Source organism: Elephas maximus, chromosome 21 (genome assembly GCF_024166365.1).
Source record: "Elephas maximus indicus isolate mEleMax1 chromosome 21, mEleMax1 primary haplotype, whole genome shotgun sequence".
Classification (NCBI taxonomy): Eukaryota; Metazoa; Chordata; class Mammalia; order Proboscidea; family Elephantidae; genus Elephas; species Elephas maximus.
This window is the reverse complement of record NC_064839.1, coordinates 24,172,352-24,188,394: the sequence shown is the minus strand read 5'-3', so window position 1 is coordinate 24,188,394 and position 16,043 is coordinate 24,172,352. Positions and strand designations below refer to the sequence as shown.

Sequence of the window (16,043 nt, the reverse complement as noted above, 5' to 3'; positions counted from 1 at the left end):
TCAGACTGGAAACTTGGCACAGGATCACTTCCATGGCATTCTAGTGGTCAAGCCATTACAGAGCCCACCTAGATTGAAGGGGAAGGGGACATAGATTGTAGGGAGAAATGTCTAAGAATTTGTGACCATCTTTACTATATCATTCTAATTGTAGGAACAAATGGGGATAAAGATAATAGGTACCCACTTCCTCAGGCATGTCCAGATACCCTGCTAAAGACTATAAATACATTGTCTCCTTTTGAAATACTTAAAACCCTGTGAGAAAAAACAAAAACCCTATGAGATGGGTACTGTCTCCATCTTACAGATTAGGAAACCAAGGCTTAGAGGTTAGGTACTTGCACGCTGGTGATATAAATCGCAGAGTGGGGCTAGAACCTGGGTCCAGCCCCGGTCCTAATAGTCTCTTTTAGCCACCATGCTATTATCATTCCTAATCCCTGGGGTGCCAAACCAGACTCTTGGAAATCAGAACATTTTTCCACTTAAAATAGAACAGTGGCCTTTCTCCCATTTCTAGAAAAAACAAAAAAATTGTATATATTAAGTGTTTTTGCACAAATAATCTCTTCTTAAATCCTTTGTGGGTTAGCATTAATATTTTTAAGTGAATAAAGAGCAAAAAAAAAATGTGGGGAAACTTGGAAAGAACTGGTCTTAAGATTTCATAGACATATGTTCAAGATGATTGAAACTCATGCAGGGCATTTTCTGCTAGTCACTGTTTCCTGGCACTCTGCAAATGGCAGCATGACCTCCCTCTATATCATTCAGAAACGGTGACAATTCATTAAAAAGAAAAAACTGGCTGGAACGCTGGGGGCATTTTTCCCAATGAACAACTGAATACCGTAACTTAATTTTTTATGTTTTTTTTTTTCCTGATACAATATCAGAAGTCTAGCTATCAATTCTTACAATGCTTACATTCAGTGCAGAATATGGATCTGTTTACTCTCTCCCAAATGGCTTGCTAATCCCCAGTTTCTTCTCTTCTATGTGGAATATATGTCTTTCCCTTTGAAATAGTGCCAAGATTACAATTTTGTCTCCATTCTGAATGACTTTAAGCAATTTAATATTGAAGTCTTCTTGTTTTATGGTCTAGAAGTTAAGAATTGGAAAAGTAGGCCATTTTATGGGCAGAATTTAAGGGTAGATTTCTAGAAAGCTGATAGGCTACTGCACTGCTCTGACTGCTGACATTATTAATTCCACTGACTTCTCTCCATTTCCACTCAATTTATAGACCACCTTTACCCCCAGCTGGATGACTCCAGAATCTCTCTACTAGTCTTATATTTCCAATTTTTGCTTGTCACCTTCCCTCTCCCCCCACTCTATTCTTCACGTAGAAATCAGAGCCATCTTTTACAATTATTGATCAAGGCACTTCCATGCTTGAACGCCTTTGCTTTCTACTGCACTTAGGATAAAATACACAATCCTCAACATGGCCTTCATGAAACCTCTCCAACGCTGGAACATACTACGCTACCCACTTGGCTCCTACCTTACTAGCTACAGGGACCTTCTGTCAGATCCCAAAACCCACCAAGCTCCTTTCCTCTGTAGTTAAGGCCTTTGCCTATAATGTGTTCACCTAGCTACCCAGTCCTAGAAGGCTTGTCCTCAGTCCCTCTGCCTGGTTATCACCTATTTATCTTTTAGGTTTCTACTAATGCTACTTCTGACACCCTCCCCTATCTAGATTAGGTCCCTCTCATTCTCTTACAGCACCCTATTCTTTTCCTTCAGGGCACTAATAAGTTGATATAATAAATACAAATACATAGTCGTCTCCTACTACCAGACTTAAGCTCCATGAACACACCTATTTTGTACTTCTCAATAGGCACAGTGTCCTGCACCTAATAGGTTCCTAGTAAAGATCTGCTGGATGAATAGTGATTAACTTGCATTCTAATACTTGATTCTTTGCTACCCTGAAAAACCAATTGCTGTTGATTCCAACTCATGGAGACTCCATGTGTGTCTGAGAGTTTATCTTGGAATTTAGCAGCAGGCACCAATGAAAGTTGTAAAATCTTAATCAAAAAAGGCAACAAATGTTTTATTTCTTCAATGCAAATTACTGTATTCACCACAAGCTAAAGAGGAGAACATACATATATATATATTTATATGTATTTTTGAATTTATGGAAGACTAAAGACATGGAAAAAAATGCAGCACCCCAACAAGTACAGCCAGGAAGGAAATCAGCTCTGTAATAGGACAGGTTTAAGGACAGGTTTAATGCAACTACAAACAAGAAAGGGTGGAAAAGGAAGAAAAAATGTGCACTGAGTTTAAGACACTGTAAAACTCAGAAGACACATTTACTATTCAAGTATAAACTCAGTAAGGACTTGGCATAAATTGAAAGGCAGCTGCTGAGGTACACCATTATAAAATAAGGTCTATGAATTTACAATTCTACCTTCCAATTTTCTGGGAGAAAAAACCAAACTCTTGAAGGTCTTCATCAGAGACCCTGAGAGGGATTAACACTTTTGATGAAGACATAGTCAACAATCCATGATTGAATTTACTTTTAAAAAACATGTATTTATTTAAAACAATAGTAATATGTGTTCTTAGACTGTCCTCTAGAGTTTTGGAGACTTAGCTCAAGAGTTTTAAAGTATATTACTTCCAAAAACAATACTGATTAAAAAAATTTAAAACAAAAACCTGGTTTGATGGTGCCTTAAAAATACCCTAAAATACCCAATTTTCTCCAGTCTAACATTGCAGTTAATGTAGGAATCCCTCCTGCATTGGGAAAATATTGTTTCCTCACAAAATGTGGGCGCTGAAATTGGATAGAAACACCATGAATGTGAAAATACAATCAATTTTCTGCCATTAAAAAAAAAAAAACTAGAATGTTCTTTGGAATCACTAAAATATCAAAAAATTTGGGATTTTTTTTCTACAGTCTGCACCTTCTTTCAGGTCTTCCATGTTGCTTGTAGTACTGACCTGGGTAATTCTAATCTTATTTTTTTTATAGATTCAAGTCTTGCAGTGCAATATCCATGCGTAACACACCAGTGTCTCTCTGACCAGTGGAAAGTTATGCTTATCCCAGAAACGCTGTCATTTACTTCTCCAATGATTTCTGCCCAAAATAAAAACCTTAGACTATGAGACAAAACAGCCTGTATTAAACAATCGGATGAACCCAGCCTGGAGAATTCCGGTGTGCTTTCAGCACTCAGGAGGGCACTGTCTCCTATTTGTTTTCCGGGCAAGTCCCACAGGCCTAGCTGTTAGCATTCAGCATTCCTTCGCCTTAAAAGGAATTTCTCACGGCTGGCAAGTTGGGTTAGATTCTAAGAGAATTTTGTCTTTGACAAACTACCATTTTTAGCATAAAATCTGGCCATGGCTATAAGTTTCAATGTGCGTACGACTGATTACAGATTTTTTTTTCCTTTGTTTTTCTTTTCAACATTGGCTGGAACTGAGTAGAAATAAGTCCGTGATGCTTTTTTCACATGTGTCATGAAATATGAGAAATCTGTCTGACTCTAGACACGATTTCTTTACGACACAATGGGCAGGTCTCCAGTTGCAAGGCACAATCCATGCACAGGTCACTGAGGAGAAAGACACAGATGCCACTAAGTTAATGCTTCAAAAGTTCAGACCTTGACTACCTTTCAACTGCATTTAAAATGTTAACAAGTTTGTCAATTGAAAGGGTAGTAATTATACATGGTTAAAAAATGAAATAAGCAAACAACAAATCCACCATTTCAAGACTCTCAATCCTCCTCCCCTGAGGCAACAAGTTAAAGGTTCATGGCAATCTTCCAGAAAAGTCTATAGATATACAGCACATATATACATACGGATGTGTGTATGAAGGTAGGGATAAATACAATGCTATTTTTCCCCAAATGGCTAGTCATTTATCCCAATTATCATTCACTGAAGAGTTCATCTTTTAATATGTGGTAGGGCTGGTCTTCTTTATAACTCTTCTTTTTCAGAATTTTCTTGCCTTAGTATCACAGGAACTTTTAAATTAGAATGTCTACTCCCAGAAAAAAACAATCATGTTGCCCTTTTTTAGTATCACAGGAACTTTTAAATTAGAATGTCTACTCCCAGAAAAAAACAATCATGTTGCCCTTTTTATATGGATCAAATTAAACTTAGAGATTAGAGAAAACCTTTACAATAATGAGGCCATCCTATCCAAGAACAAATCTATTTAGTCAAGTCGTCTAGAGCTTGGCTGCTAACTGAAAGGTTGGTGGTTCGAACTTACCAGCTGCTTCATGGGATAAAGATGTGGTAGTCTGCTTTTGTAAAGATCACAGCCTTGGGAACCCTATGGGAAGTTCTACTCTGTTTTATAGGGCCGCTATGGGTTGGAATCGACTCAACAGCAATGGGTTTTTTTTTTTTTTTTTTTAATTATAACCCTTTGCTGTCATATGTTGTTGTTGTGTGACGTCAATTCGACTGTGACTCGTAGTGACCCTATGACAGAGTAGAACTGCTCATAGTGTTTCCTAATATGTAATCCATATGGGAGCAGATCACCAGGTCTTTTCTCCCATCATGGTTCGAACCACTGACCTTTCGGTTAGCAGCCAAGTGCTTAACCATTGTACCACCAGGGCTCCTTTTTCTTCATATAAAAACCAAAAAAAACAAACCCGTTGCCATCAAGTTAATTCTGACTCATAGCAACCCTATAGGACAGGGGAGAACTGCCCCATAGAATTTCCAAAGAGCGCCTGGTGGATCCCAACTGCTGACCTTCTAGTTAGCAGCCGTAGCACTTAACCACTACGCCACCAAGGTTTCCTTTCTTCATATAGGCCCTATCTATTTCTTGGTATGTATTCTTAGATAAGCTTTTTTTAAAAAAAAAAACCATTATAAAAGGAGTGTTCAACGACATTTTCTAATTGGCTGCTATAGCGAAGAGCTACTGATTTTTTTTCCCCCCTCACCAGCTAGCTTACTGAAATTTCACATTGATTCTAATAGGTTTTCAGTAATTTCTCCTGGGGTGTCCACGTATGCTATCTATTCTCTCTAAAGGATGATTCTATTCCTCTCCTTACTAGTTGCATCCTTGTCTTGTCCCCTACATCTCTTGATGCTAGTGTTTGGCTGAGGCATATATTTTTCATATTGTTAAGGAAGTATATCGTTCCTTAAACATGATGTTCGTGTTTGGTTGAGACATGTATGTTTTTCATATTGTTAAGGAAGTATCCATCCATTCCTGTTTTATACTGTTTTCTTCCCTCCATCCATTTGTTTTATAGTAGTCCATCCATTAGGACTGGAAATTGAATTTTAACATTCTTTTCAGCATTCTTGGAGATGACACCCACTTGGCCTACTTAAGTAAATTATATTAATAGATTTCCTCTAATGCACCATCCTTGTATTCCTGAGATAAGCCCCCTTGGTTGTGCTGCTGGGTTCTATTTGTTAATATTTTAGCTAGGATTTTTAGATTTATACTCATAAGTAAAAATGGCCTAGTTTTCTTTATTAGCTTTTGGTATTATTATCATGTAGGCTTTGTAAAAAGAATATTGTGGTTTTCTTATTTTCTCTATAGTCTGGAGAAGTGTAAATGGAATTAGACTAGTCCCTGAAAGTTTCAAAGAATTCATCTGTGAAACCATCTGGGCTTGATGCTTTTGGGGGGAAGGTAAAGATAGCTTTATAACCATCTCAATTTCTTATACAGTAAAAAGAATGCTTAGATTTTCGATCTCTTCTGGGATCAGTTCTGGTAATTGATTTTATTCAGATTTCCTTTCTTAATCTTCATTTTAAAAAATTGTTTAAAGCTAAGCTAAACTTTCTTATTAATTTCTTCTTTCAACTCTGTTTGGACATATCTTTTTATCATGGAGGCTGATTATACCCAAGAAAGCTGGTGCCAAGCTTATTTCAATACTTATAAATGATCTCCTATATGCAAAACCATTGGAAAGGACCAGAGAGTTCACGAAGAAGATCAGATTATGCCGTCTGGGATGTTAACGTTCTTATAGAAAAAAAGATCAAAAAGGGCGCCAAGATATCCCACCCTTTAGGTGGGATAGGCCCTGTGAAGCCCTGATAAGTAAAAGCTCAAAAGGTGCCCAAACTGATAAATTCTGGGCTGCCAAGTTGATATTAAGGAATAATCACAGCTGGAGCAGCTGGAGCCACTGTGCTTTTCTTCCAGAAGAGAGATTGGTGTAGCTACGGATGAAAGGAGATATACTGCATGCACTTTCCGTAACAGCTAGTAATTAGGTAAAAATTCGTTTCAAAAGACAATAAATGAATAGAGGCAGAGTCGGGGCCCAGGCTGCATCACACCTGGGGAGGACAAACTGTGGTCTACCACTTCAGGACACCTGATGGCTAAAGCTATGCCAAAAATAAGAGCAAGAAAGGGCACAGAATGTGATGGATTACGGCTAGCTGGCCTGTAACACTGGCACGGTGTTGCTTAGATACAATAAGCACAGTGCCCCAGTGTGGCTGGGCCACCACACTGCCCAAGTTCTCTTCTGTCTTCTAATCCTAGTTGGGATGATCTTTTTGGAGACCATCTTACTTGCTGCTCTTGCTGGTATTTAGACACTCTACCCCCTAGAATCCAGGTGGCCCTCTGAATCCACTTCATAGAGCTCGTCTGGTTAGATGGCAGGGGGGCTGCTTGCCTTCCCACGGTTATAAGTGTAAATAAGGTGTAAAGGAGGAGGCTCTAAAACTACAAGAGATTGCCCAAGAAGCCCCTAAATACCATTAAACCTCTAAGATTTTGTAAAATGAAAACTGAATTTATAAAGTATTGAGTGAACAAAATAAAACAAAAACATAGGCCTTCCATATCAAGCAGCTTCATGTGTTTCAGGTGCTTTCTGGAAGACAGCCACATGCTACTTGGCAATTCTTATTCCTGATTCAGCCCACTTTAAATATAATAAACCTTGATGAACAGCTTTAAAAGCAATTCAAGAACAGGGTGAACTTTGCCTGTGTACAAAAAAGGAGACAGCCAAACAAATCCCCTTACCTGTGTCCACATGGCTTCAGCTGTGTGTCTGCTACCTCATCGCAACACAGGGAGCAGCAGTTTTCTCGGATACTGACTTGCTTCAACAGAGCAAGACGCCTGTGCCTGAGCAGAAAAAGCAGTCTGAAATTCACTTTGTCAACGCAGAAATGGGGCCTGTTAGCAGTGATACACACAAAATGCTATGAAAATCCTCTATGCATGTGAGGTATACTCTGTTCCTCAAGTTTTGTTAAATTTTCATTTAAATCTCACTATGGCTTTCTTATGTAAGGAATGAAGTCAGCGTGGCCATTCCCATTTTATTGGTAAAGAAATTAAAATTCCAGGAAGTTCCCCAAGACTACTACCCTGAGATACTCTTCAAACCTTGAAGGGAAACTAACCCGTGAGGTCACTTTGTAGCTAAATACAAACTGCCAAAAACAAAAAAAAAATCACCCTTAAGTACTGTGCTCCTTTGAGAAATCACCTAGATGAGACCAAAGAGTTAACAATCACTTTAAAACAAACATGAGAATGTAAGGGGACAGGGAAGCCAGATTAATGGAAATGGAACAACCAGAATGGAAATAATGAGAATGTGAAGAATGTAACCAATGTCACTGAACAACTTGTGTAGAAATTATTAAATGGGAACTGAAAATGCTGTGAAAAACTTTATGAAAAATATATTATTAAAAAAAAGAAAGGAAGTACTGATACATACCATAACATGTATGAAATTTGAAACACAATGCTAAGTGAAATAAGCCAGATATATTGAGTATGATTCTGAGACAGGTAGGGTTAACTGTGCTGGCAGAATAAAAGAGCTGTTAAAAGATTACCATCTAGAAGTTGGGTAAACAGGAACCACACCCTGTCAACATGAGAAAAGGTTGAAACAACCCATGAATTACTATCTCCTTCTTAGTGTTTTTCTAGTCCCTTCCCTCTTTACAGGCTCCTGCTTGCGAAGAAGAACAAAGAACAAAGTGACCGCTGTTTAACCTTCCTTAGCCTTTCAAAGATGGTGATGTAGTGCCCAAAATAGTGCGCTTGGTCCATATCCTATAATAAGTGATGCCAAGGGCTGCTGAGAGGGCTCCATCTTGAATATGAGCAAGTTCCATCTTGGATTCCAGATGCACGAGCAACCTAAGTAATAGGCACCCTCATTCTGAGAAGTACCAGCCCCTTGAAAGAAGCCCACTAAATATTCATTACTCTGTTGTCTCCCCTGAACCCATATAAGCCCTAGCCTTGCTTCCCTTTTCGAGTCAGCCTCTTGGACAGGCTTAGTCCTCCCTCAAGCAAAATAAAGCTTACTGAAGATAAAGTTTGTCTTTCTCTTGTATTCTTATGCAGGAAAAGACGAGACCCCTTTGTGTCAGATTGGTGATTGGTAACAATTCCATTTATGAAATATCCAGAATCGGCAAATCCATAGTAATGGAAGGCAGATTAGTGCCTTCCTGCGGGGGGAAGGAGCAATGGGGGTAACTGCTAAATGGGTATGGGTTTTCCTTTTGGGGTAATGAAAATGTTCTGGATCTAGACAGTGGTGATGGCTGCGCAACATTGTGAATGTAATAAAAGAACAAGGAATTATAAACTTTAGAATGGATAAAATTGTAAATTTTATGTTATTTGAGCACGGTAAACCAAATGCACATATAAACCAAATGCACATATAGAAAAACAAAATTCAAGGAACTGATTTGTGTAAGGTCACAGGTAGTAAACCGAACTGGATTCAAGTTCAAATTTTTTGGTTCTAAGTCCAGTGTTCTTTTTATTTTACTAGTGAATTTTAATCTTTTAAGTCACCCATCTCAGAAAGTTTGATGAAAACCATGGAGCCTTTCCCAAGAAAAATGCACACACACAGACACACATACACACGTTTTTACAGAATTTCAAGAGGTTTCTATTGCAGATGCCCCGAAAGTCCAGACACCAGTGGTTAGAAGCCTTGCATTATACTTTTACTTTCATGGAATGGAAATGCAGACAGGCAGAAATGCTCTGCTGAAGTACAGCCCTGATGGATGGGCAAGAGAAACACGAAATATTCATTCAATTCACTCCTGCACTGGGCTTATATGAGCCAGGCACTATTCCAAGCCCTGGAGATTCAGCAGTGAACAGAGGACTTAAAAAAAAAAATCCCTGCTTTCAGACGAGCTTACACTCCAGTGGGAGGAGACAGACAATAAACAAGATAAATAAAAAATATATACACAATGTTAAATGTTAACAAAGAGCCCTGGTGGTGCAGTGGTTAAGTGTTTGGCTGCTAATTGAAAGGTCAGCAGTTCGAACCCACCAGCTGTGCTCCTCAGAAGATGTGGCAGACTGCTTCTGTGAAGATTAAAGCCTTGGAAACCCTACGGGGCAGTTCTACTCTGTCCTATGGGATTGCTATGACTTAGAAACACAGCAGGTTTTTCACAGGTTAAATGTTGATAAGTACTATGAAGTGGGAAGAAAGTGTGTGTGTGTGTGTGTGTGTGTGTGTGTGTGTGAGAGGGAGAGAGAAAGACAGAGAGGGGAAGAAAGAGAGAGGTGGTGGCCAGGGAAGGTCTTACTAAGGTGATACGTGAGTAAAGACTTGAATGAAGTGAGGAAAGGTGTGAACCTTATAGGTGCCTAGAGAGAGGCCATTTTAGGCAATAGGAGTATTAAGTGCAAAGGCCCTGAGGCTACATGAGGCCTGGTATGTGTTCCAGGAACAGCGAGGTCAGGGTGGTTGAAGGAGCATGAATAAAAGGGAGAGGGCAGGAGATAAGGTCAGAGAAGTTGTGGGGGAAGAGGAGGAGACAAATCATGTTGCACCTTGTGGGTCGCTGTAAGTATTTAAGGTTTTACCTTGAATGAAATGGAGAGCCACTGGAGTCTTTTGAGCAGAAAACTGCATGATCTGATTTATGTTGTAACAAAATCATCTGGAGGCTGTGTTGAATAGACTGAAGGGAGTCAAGGCAGGAACAGGGAGACTAGTCAGAGGGCAGGGCAACAATAATCCTGGTGGAAAATGATGACAGTTTCGGCCATGGTGGCAGCAGTGAGGGTGATAGGTACTAGCTGGATTTGGGATATATTCTGAAGGCACAGCTCTCAGGATTTGCTGAAGAGTCAGATGTGGGAATGGCAGGAAGTAAGGCATCAAGGATAACCCAAACCCACCCAGTGCCGTCGAGTCGATTCCGACTCATAGCAACCCTACAGGACAAGGATACTCTCAGATTATGTCCAGGACAACTAGAATGACAGGGGGTTATTAATGGTGATGGGGAAGACTGGGGGAAACAGGTGGCCGGATGATTGTTGTAGCTGCGAGTTGGGTATTTGGGGCTTTATTGTATGATTCTTTTTTCTTTTGTGTGTATTGAAATTTTCCATAATAAAAAGATTAAGAAAAAAAAAAAAAAAGAATGACTGGAAGGAGAGGAATTAGATACAGATATGTACAATATAAAACAATGCACAAAATCTCAGAGCCATGATCTGCTACCCTGAGGCCTGAAAAAGGTTAGTTTTAGAATAAATAAAAGAAATACTATTTCAATGAGTAAAAAAGTATCACTGAATATAAGCTGAGTCCCCTGTGTTGTAAACGGAATGCTAACTGAAAGAAATGGAATGCTAACTGAAAGGATGGAGGTTTGAGTGCACACAGAGATGCCTTGAGAGAAAGGCCTGGCGCTCTACTTCCAAAAAATCAGCCACTGAAAACCCTATGGAGCACAGTTCTACTTTGAAAAACATGGGGTCGTCATGAGTTGGGGTCAATTCAATGGGAACTGGCGGTGGTGGTAGAATATAAACTTTTGGAACACGGACTGAAAATAACAACGGCACAGTCTTAGGTACATTCATAGTTAAATGGCACATTTGTAATTAAGTGCCATTAAGATGTTAAGGGGGAAAAGTAGCAGCAGGAGATCAGCACTAAGGAGGCCACTCAACTAGCTCCTGACAGCTCCTATCTTGGAGTCACTGTCAGAGACAATAAATTGTAGATATAGCATGGGGCTGACTTAGCTTGTGACTCTCCTGTTTTTATTCAAGGCAGGCTAACCGATGAGATTAAGAAGTTGCCCCTAAAGGGAGACTTTCTGACAGCTGATGCCCATCGCAAGCAGTTTCAACTACGGCCAGTCTCTAACGGAACTCTTAGATGGGTCAGTTGTGCCTTTCAGGGTGTATGTGAGAAGGTGGGCTTATTTGTGCGCTGCATCCAAGGAAAGGGCAGGCAGGTTAGATTAAAAAAGGAAAGGAGAATGACAGGAAATAGGAATGTGTCACCTCAGACTTTCACCAAGAGGAATTTAAATTTCGAAGTCTCTATCATATACTAAGACAAGCTGAAGGAAAGTTCTAGGAATGAACCGTAGATCCCTGAACTGGAATACAAATAACCCTTCGGTTCTTAGGATATTACTGAGGTTCTGCTGCTTCAGACAATGCTGCTGCCACCATGTGACATTTTCTAGTTCACCTGGAAACTGTTGAGCTGCTCTCAAGCTTCAAATTCAAGGTGAAGCCCAGACTAGAGTGGCTGCTTACAGATCTGCTTTTGAGCCAAAAAAGGAGCTAGGATTATAGCATTATATTATAGAAACCGTCAGAGGTATAATGGTCCAACACTGGCTCCCCATGGCCAGTATAGGCTCCTTGACTGCTGAGAGAGACCCTCTCATTGATACAACTCACGTGGCATTAGTAACAGGCATACCCTTCCTCACACAGGCCCAGGCATCTGCTCTGTTAAAAAATGATACAGTTCAGCTCACATAGTGAAAACAAGCTTCAACATGAAGTAATTACCAGGAAGTAGCTGAAGTCTTTTCCTAGCTTAAGACACAGACCACATTCCTGTCGTGAGGAAGAAAAGCAGGCATTCATTTGATGAGACAATTAATGGCCAACCACAGTTTCTGTCAAACGAAGGACTGTGAAATTCTATCCAAGATGGCATTCACTGTCCTAGTGGTTGTGGAAGAGTGTTTGCAACGCAGCTAAGACCCACTAAGAAGCCTGTTTCTATAAACTCATCTGTTAAATTATGTGCTTGATTTCCTAATATTTAGGATTTTTACATTGACACTCAAGTAAAATTAGTTTAGAGTTTTACGTGTGTATGTGTATACGTGTTACATCCATCTGGTTTTTATATCAATGATATTTGGCTCATAAAAAGAATTTTAAGTGCCCCTTTTTTCTTTCTGGGCTCTATAACATCTTAAACAGCAGTGAAGTCATCTGTTACTTAAAGATTTGGTAGAAATCCTCTGTGGAGCCACCTGGGCCTGGTGCTTTTGGGGGACACAGCTCTTAATTTTTTTCATTTTATCATAATAATTGGTTTGTTTCTATTTCTCCTGGGATCTGTTTTAGTACTTTATATTTCCTAGGAAGCCATCCATTTCACTCAGGTTTTCAAAATTATCTGTAAAAAGTTGAACGAAGTAACCTCATAAATTATTTTGATTTCTGATAAGATGTATGTGAACGTCTAGAGACAGCCTAGGCAAATTCCTTACCTTGGCAAAATTATTTTTTCTTCAGCCGTTAGGAAGGCATAGTCATTAAAAGTGCTAAACTTCATAGATGGTGGGTATTTGAATGGTTTTGCTCCAAAATTGAACTCACATTGTTGATATGACATGAAACTAGCTGCAGCAAAAAATCCTGATCTACAAATAAAAATGAGTACAAAGGTCAACAGACTGAATACAAAACAAGGTTAAGTTCCTACATAAAGAGGTCCTGGCAGAAAGGAAAGGCGGCACAGATTCTGTTTACTAACCTAGACAGGTCTGTGAGCCAGAGAAAATCCTGCCTTTATCCTCCTGTATCTAACTTGGGGATAGCTTTAGGTATGACCAGTAAGTCCCAGTTACTTGAAATAAACTGATTCCCATCATAACTGGCTACATAAATGGACAATGATATTTGGCTCATAAAAAGAATCTGCAAGTGCCCCTTTTTTCTTTCTGGGCTCTATAACATCTTAAATAGCAGTGAAAAGTACATCCTATGCATCTACTCAAATTTTTCCCAGGGAAGAGCTACTCACACAGTAGATGAAAAGACTTGCTTCTCCGGAGGCAGCTGGTTGCCATTTAAAAAGAAGATCATTTGCTTTTCATTCAAGTCTAACAGAAATCCTACTGTGTCTCCTAGAGGAAGAAGGGAAGCTCTGTTAAGATAATGGTGTCCCCCACCAGGACTCTGGGCTCTGCTGAGTGTCTTAAGTGCTTCAACGTCACTGTATTAAGTCTGCCTCTCTAGCCGTGCAGTCAACATCTTCATCTTCTTGGCTTCTTCTGCAACTGAGCTGATCCCTACACGCCAATATATATATTTAATTTCTTTACTGTGCTTTAGGTGAAAGTTCACAAATCAAGCCAGACTCTCATACAAAAAGCCATACACACCGTGCGGTGCACTCCCAGCTGCTCTCCTCTTAATGAGACAGCCCATTATGATATTCCCCAGTGACGGGAATGAAAATGGGCCCTCAGTACTAGCGGAGGAAAATCTGGCAATGTATAGCAAAAGCCTTAAAATTCCTCTTTCCCACAGGAAATACAGGGTGGAGAGAAGAGTGTGCTGTCACACTGTAGGGAGAGCAACTAGGGTCACATAACAACACGTGTGGAAGGTTTTGTACGAGAAACTGACTTGAATTGTAAACTTTCACTTAAAGCACCATTAAAAAAAAAAATTCCTCTTTGCCAGGGAAGTTTCACTTCTAAAGATTTATCCTGAGAAAATCCAGTGGTTTGTAATAATAGTAAAAAAAGGCAAACATGTAAATGTCCAACAATAGGCATTGATGAATGCGTCATGGTACAACTACATACTGGAATGTTGAGAAGCCATTGAAAATGTTATTAACAACCTGGAAAGCTGTTCAAAGTATACTAAGTGGAAAACCAAAATATACACCAAATTTTAAGTTTTTTTTTAAGATCTCTGGATGGAGGAATTACAGGTGATTTTAAGTTTATTCGTTTTGCTTTTTTCGCCCTCTTCTCCAAATTTTTATAATAAACTTTTTTACTTCAGTGAATAGCTTTGAAAATTTTTATTAAAAAAAAAAACAAACTAAATTGTTCTTGAAGACAATGCTGCTACCTTATACTCAGCTAAATGAAGCAGCTCTACGTTCCTTCAAGAACCTGCGGGCCATTGAACGGAGGGCTTATGCTGGCTTTTCAGGTTTTTCCTTTCCCACATGATGAATTTAATCATGTGGAGCTGTCCCCTCAGAGTCAAGTTCTAGCTCTCCTAGCATGCCTGAAAATTCAGTTTATAGGTCCATCAACTCATGCCAACTGTAGCAGGACACTGGAAGGGACACCTGGAAAAGGAGCTGTGCTATCTCCCTTACCTAGCTCCAATGCCGGGAATAAAATCCCTCCAGATGAGCTATCCCCTACCATATGGCCCTACTTCCTCAGAACGCCATGGGGCACCAGGAGGTCTCTGAGAACACCACCCTCCTGTACGATGCTGCTGTGGCAGGAAGGCACTGTTTACAACGTATTTAGCTGGGAGAGAAAAGACTCAATAACCTTATATCCTTTAGTCTAGGTGTTTAACAAACTGACTATGTGACTAATTTTGCTGCTTAAATCTTCCATTTAGAAATGTTGTCATGGGTCTAGGGCCTTGGATACTACAAATGGGATGGAGCAAAAATTGAATGGGGCAAAAAAAGGTCCGTGTTGTTCTGAGACACATTCCTGCTAAAAGTCTTAGAGCCACAGCTGACAGTCCTGGTGGCCTGTGCCCTTGCTGCATCCTGAGTCTGATGTCTGCAGAGTAGAGGTGTATAAGCAGATGTGTTTGGGGCCAAAAGTGCTCTCAAACCCTCTTTAAAAGCTGCTCTGGAGGTGCCCAGAATGAGGCCACCAAATAGTGCCTATTTCACAGACATCCTGTCTCTGAAAATATCCTTGGTTTAGTGGCATTATCATTTCAGTGTCCCTGATATCTCCATGGCTGCTTTGATTCAAAACATAAACCCACAGAGGAAGGGAGAATACATATTAATCTTAAGGTTATCATTTTCCCACTAACTTAAGAATTTTATATTCTGAAATGTATTTGCTACAGGAAGAGCTCCACCAGAGGTGAAATTATCAGGGGAATACCATTCATATCCATGGAAGTGATAAAAAAAAAAAAAAAAAAAGGCTAATATCCCTTTTCTTGTTTAATCTTCTTCCATTAAAACATCTTAAGAAAATGAGATGCCTCATTGTAACCAGTGGTCCTAACTCAGATGACAAGTTCATGATCGAGGTGAATGAATACCTTCTTTCCAGCATGGATGTAGGTGAGGCTTACTTCTGGCGTTGTACCAAATCAGCTGCCGGCAGCCATCATATGCACAGGAATATTCGTCATCCCCAATGCCATAGCCTTCCTGCAGGGAGAGAGGGCCCAGAAGGTTTAGCAAGGCTCCACCTGCTCTGATCTGGGGAAAGGAGTGTATCTTCTATAACCATTAACCCAGCTGCTGGAAGCCTAAGCTTTTTGGATGAAGGGAATGTCTATGGTTCATGGAAAACACCAAAGCTATGACCTAGAGGCCTGGTTCCAAGGAAACAAAATGACTTCCTTAGCAAATATTTACGGAATGCCTTCTCTGTTCCAGGCACGTCGTGGTTCATTTAATTCTCATTGGTGGCATGAGGCCGGTAGTATTACTCCATTTTAAGAGGAAACAAAGGCTCTGACAGGTTAACCCACTTACCCAAGGACACACTATTAAAAGAGGCAGACCCAAGTTTGGACTGAAAGCCTTCTGATTTCTACATCGGTCCACTTTCTACTTCACCACTGCTGGATAAACACCTTGCTTGCATGTAAACCCAGTGCTGTCGAGTAGACTCCGACTCATAGCGACCCTATAGGGCAAAGTAGAACTGCCCCATAGAGTTTCCAAAGAGTGCCTGGTGGATTCAAACTGCCAACC

The 16,043-nt window shown here is 39.9% G+C and overlaps 1 protein-coding gene across 3 annotated transcripts in view; it reads right to left on the bottom strand.

Moving 5' to 3' along the window:
• Positions 1 to 2,051: 2,051 nt before the first annotated feature.
• The window catches only part of RSPRY1 (ring finger and SPRY domain containing 1), a 49,034-nt gene continuing 35,042 nt past the window's right edge, over positions 2,052 to 16,043 (bottom strand). For all 3 annotated transcript variants that reach the window (XM_049864055.1, XM_049864054.1, XM_049864056.1), the window contains exons 11-15: positions 15,380 to 15,491; positions 13,131 to 13,233; positions 12,595 to 12,747; positions 7,064 to 7,168; positions 2,052 to 3,611 (exon numbers count right to left, since the gene is read on the bottom strand). In XM_049864055.1, the coding sequence (XP_049720012.1) occupies positions 3,515 to 3,611; positions 7,064 to 7,168; positions 12,595 to 12,747; positions 13,131 to 13,233; positions 15,380 to 15,491 (570 nt within the window). In that variant the 3' untranslated portion in view covers positions 2,052 to 3,514. The remainder of the gene's footprint in view (positions 3,612 to 7,063; positions 7,169 to 12,594; positions 12,748 to 13,130; positions 13,234 to 15,379; positions 15,492 to 16,043) is intronic.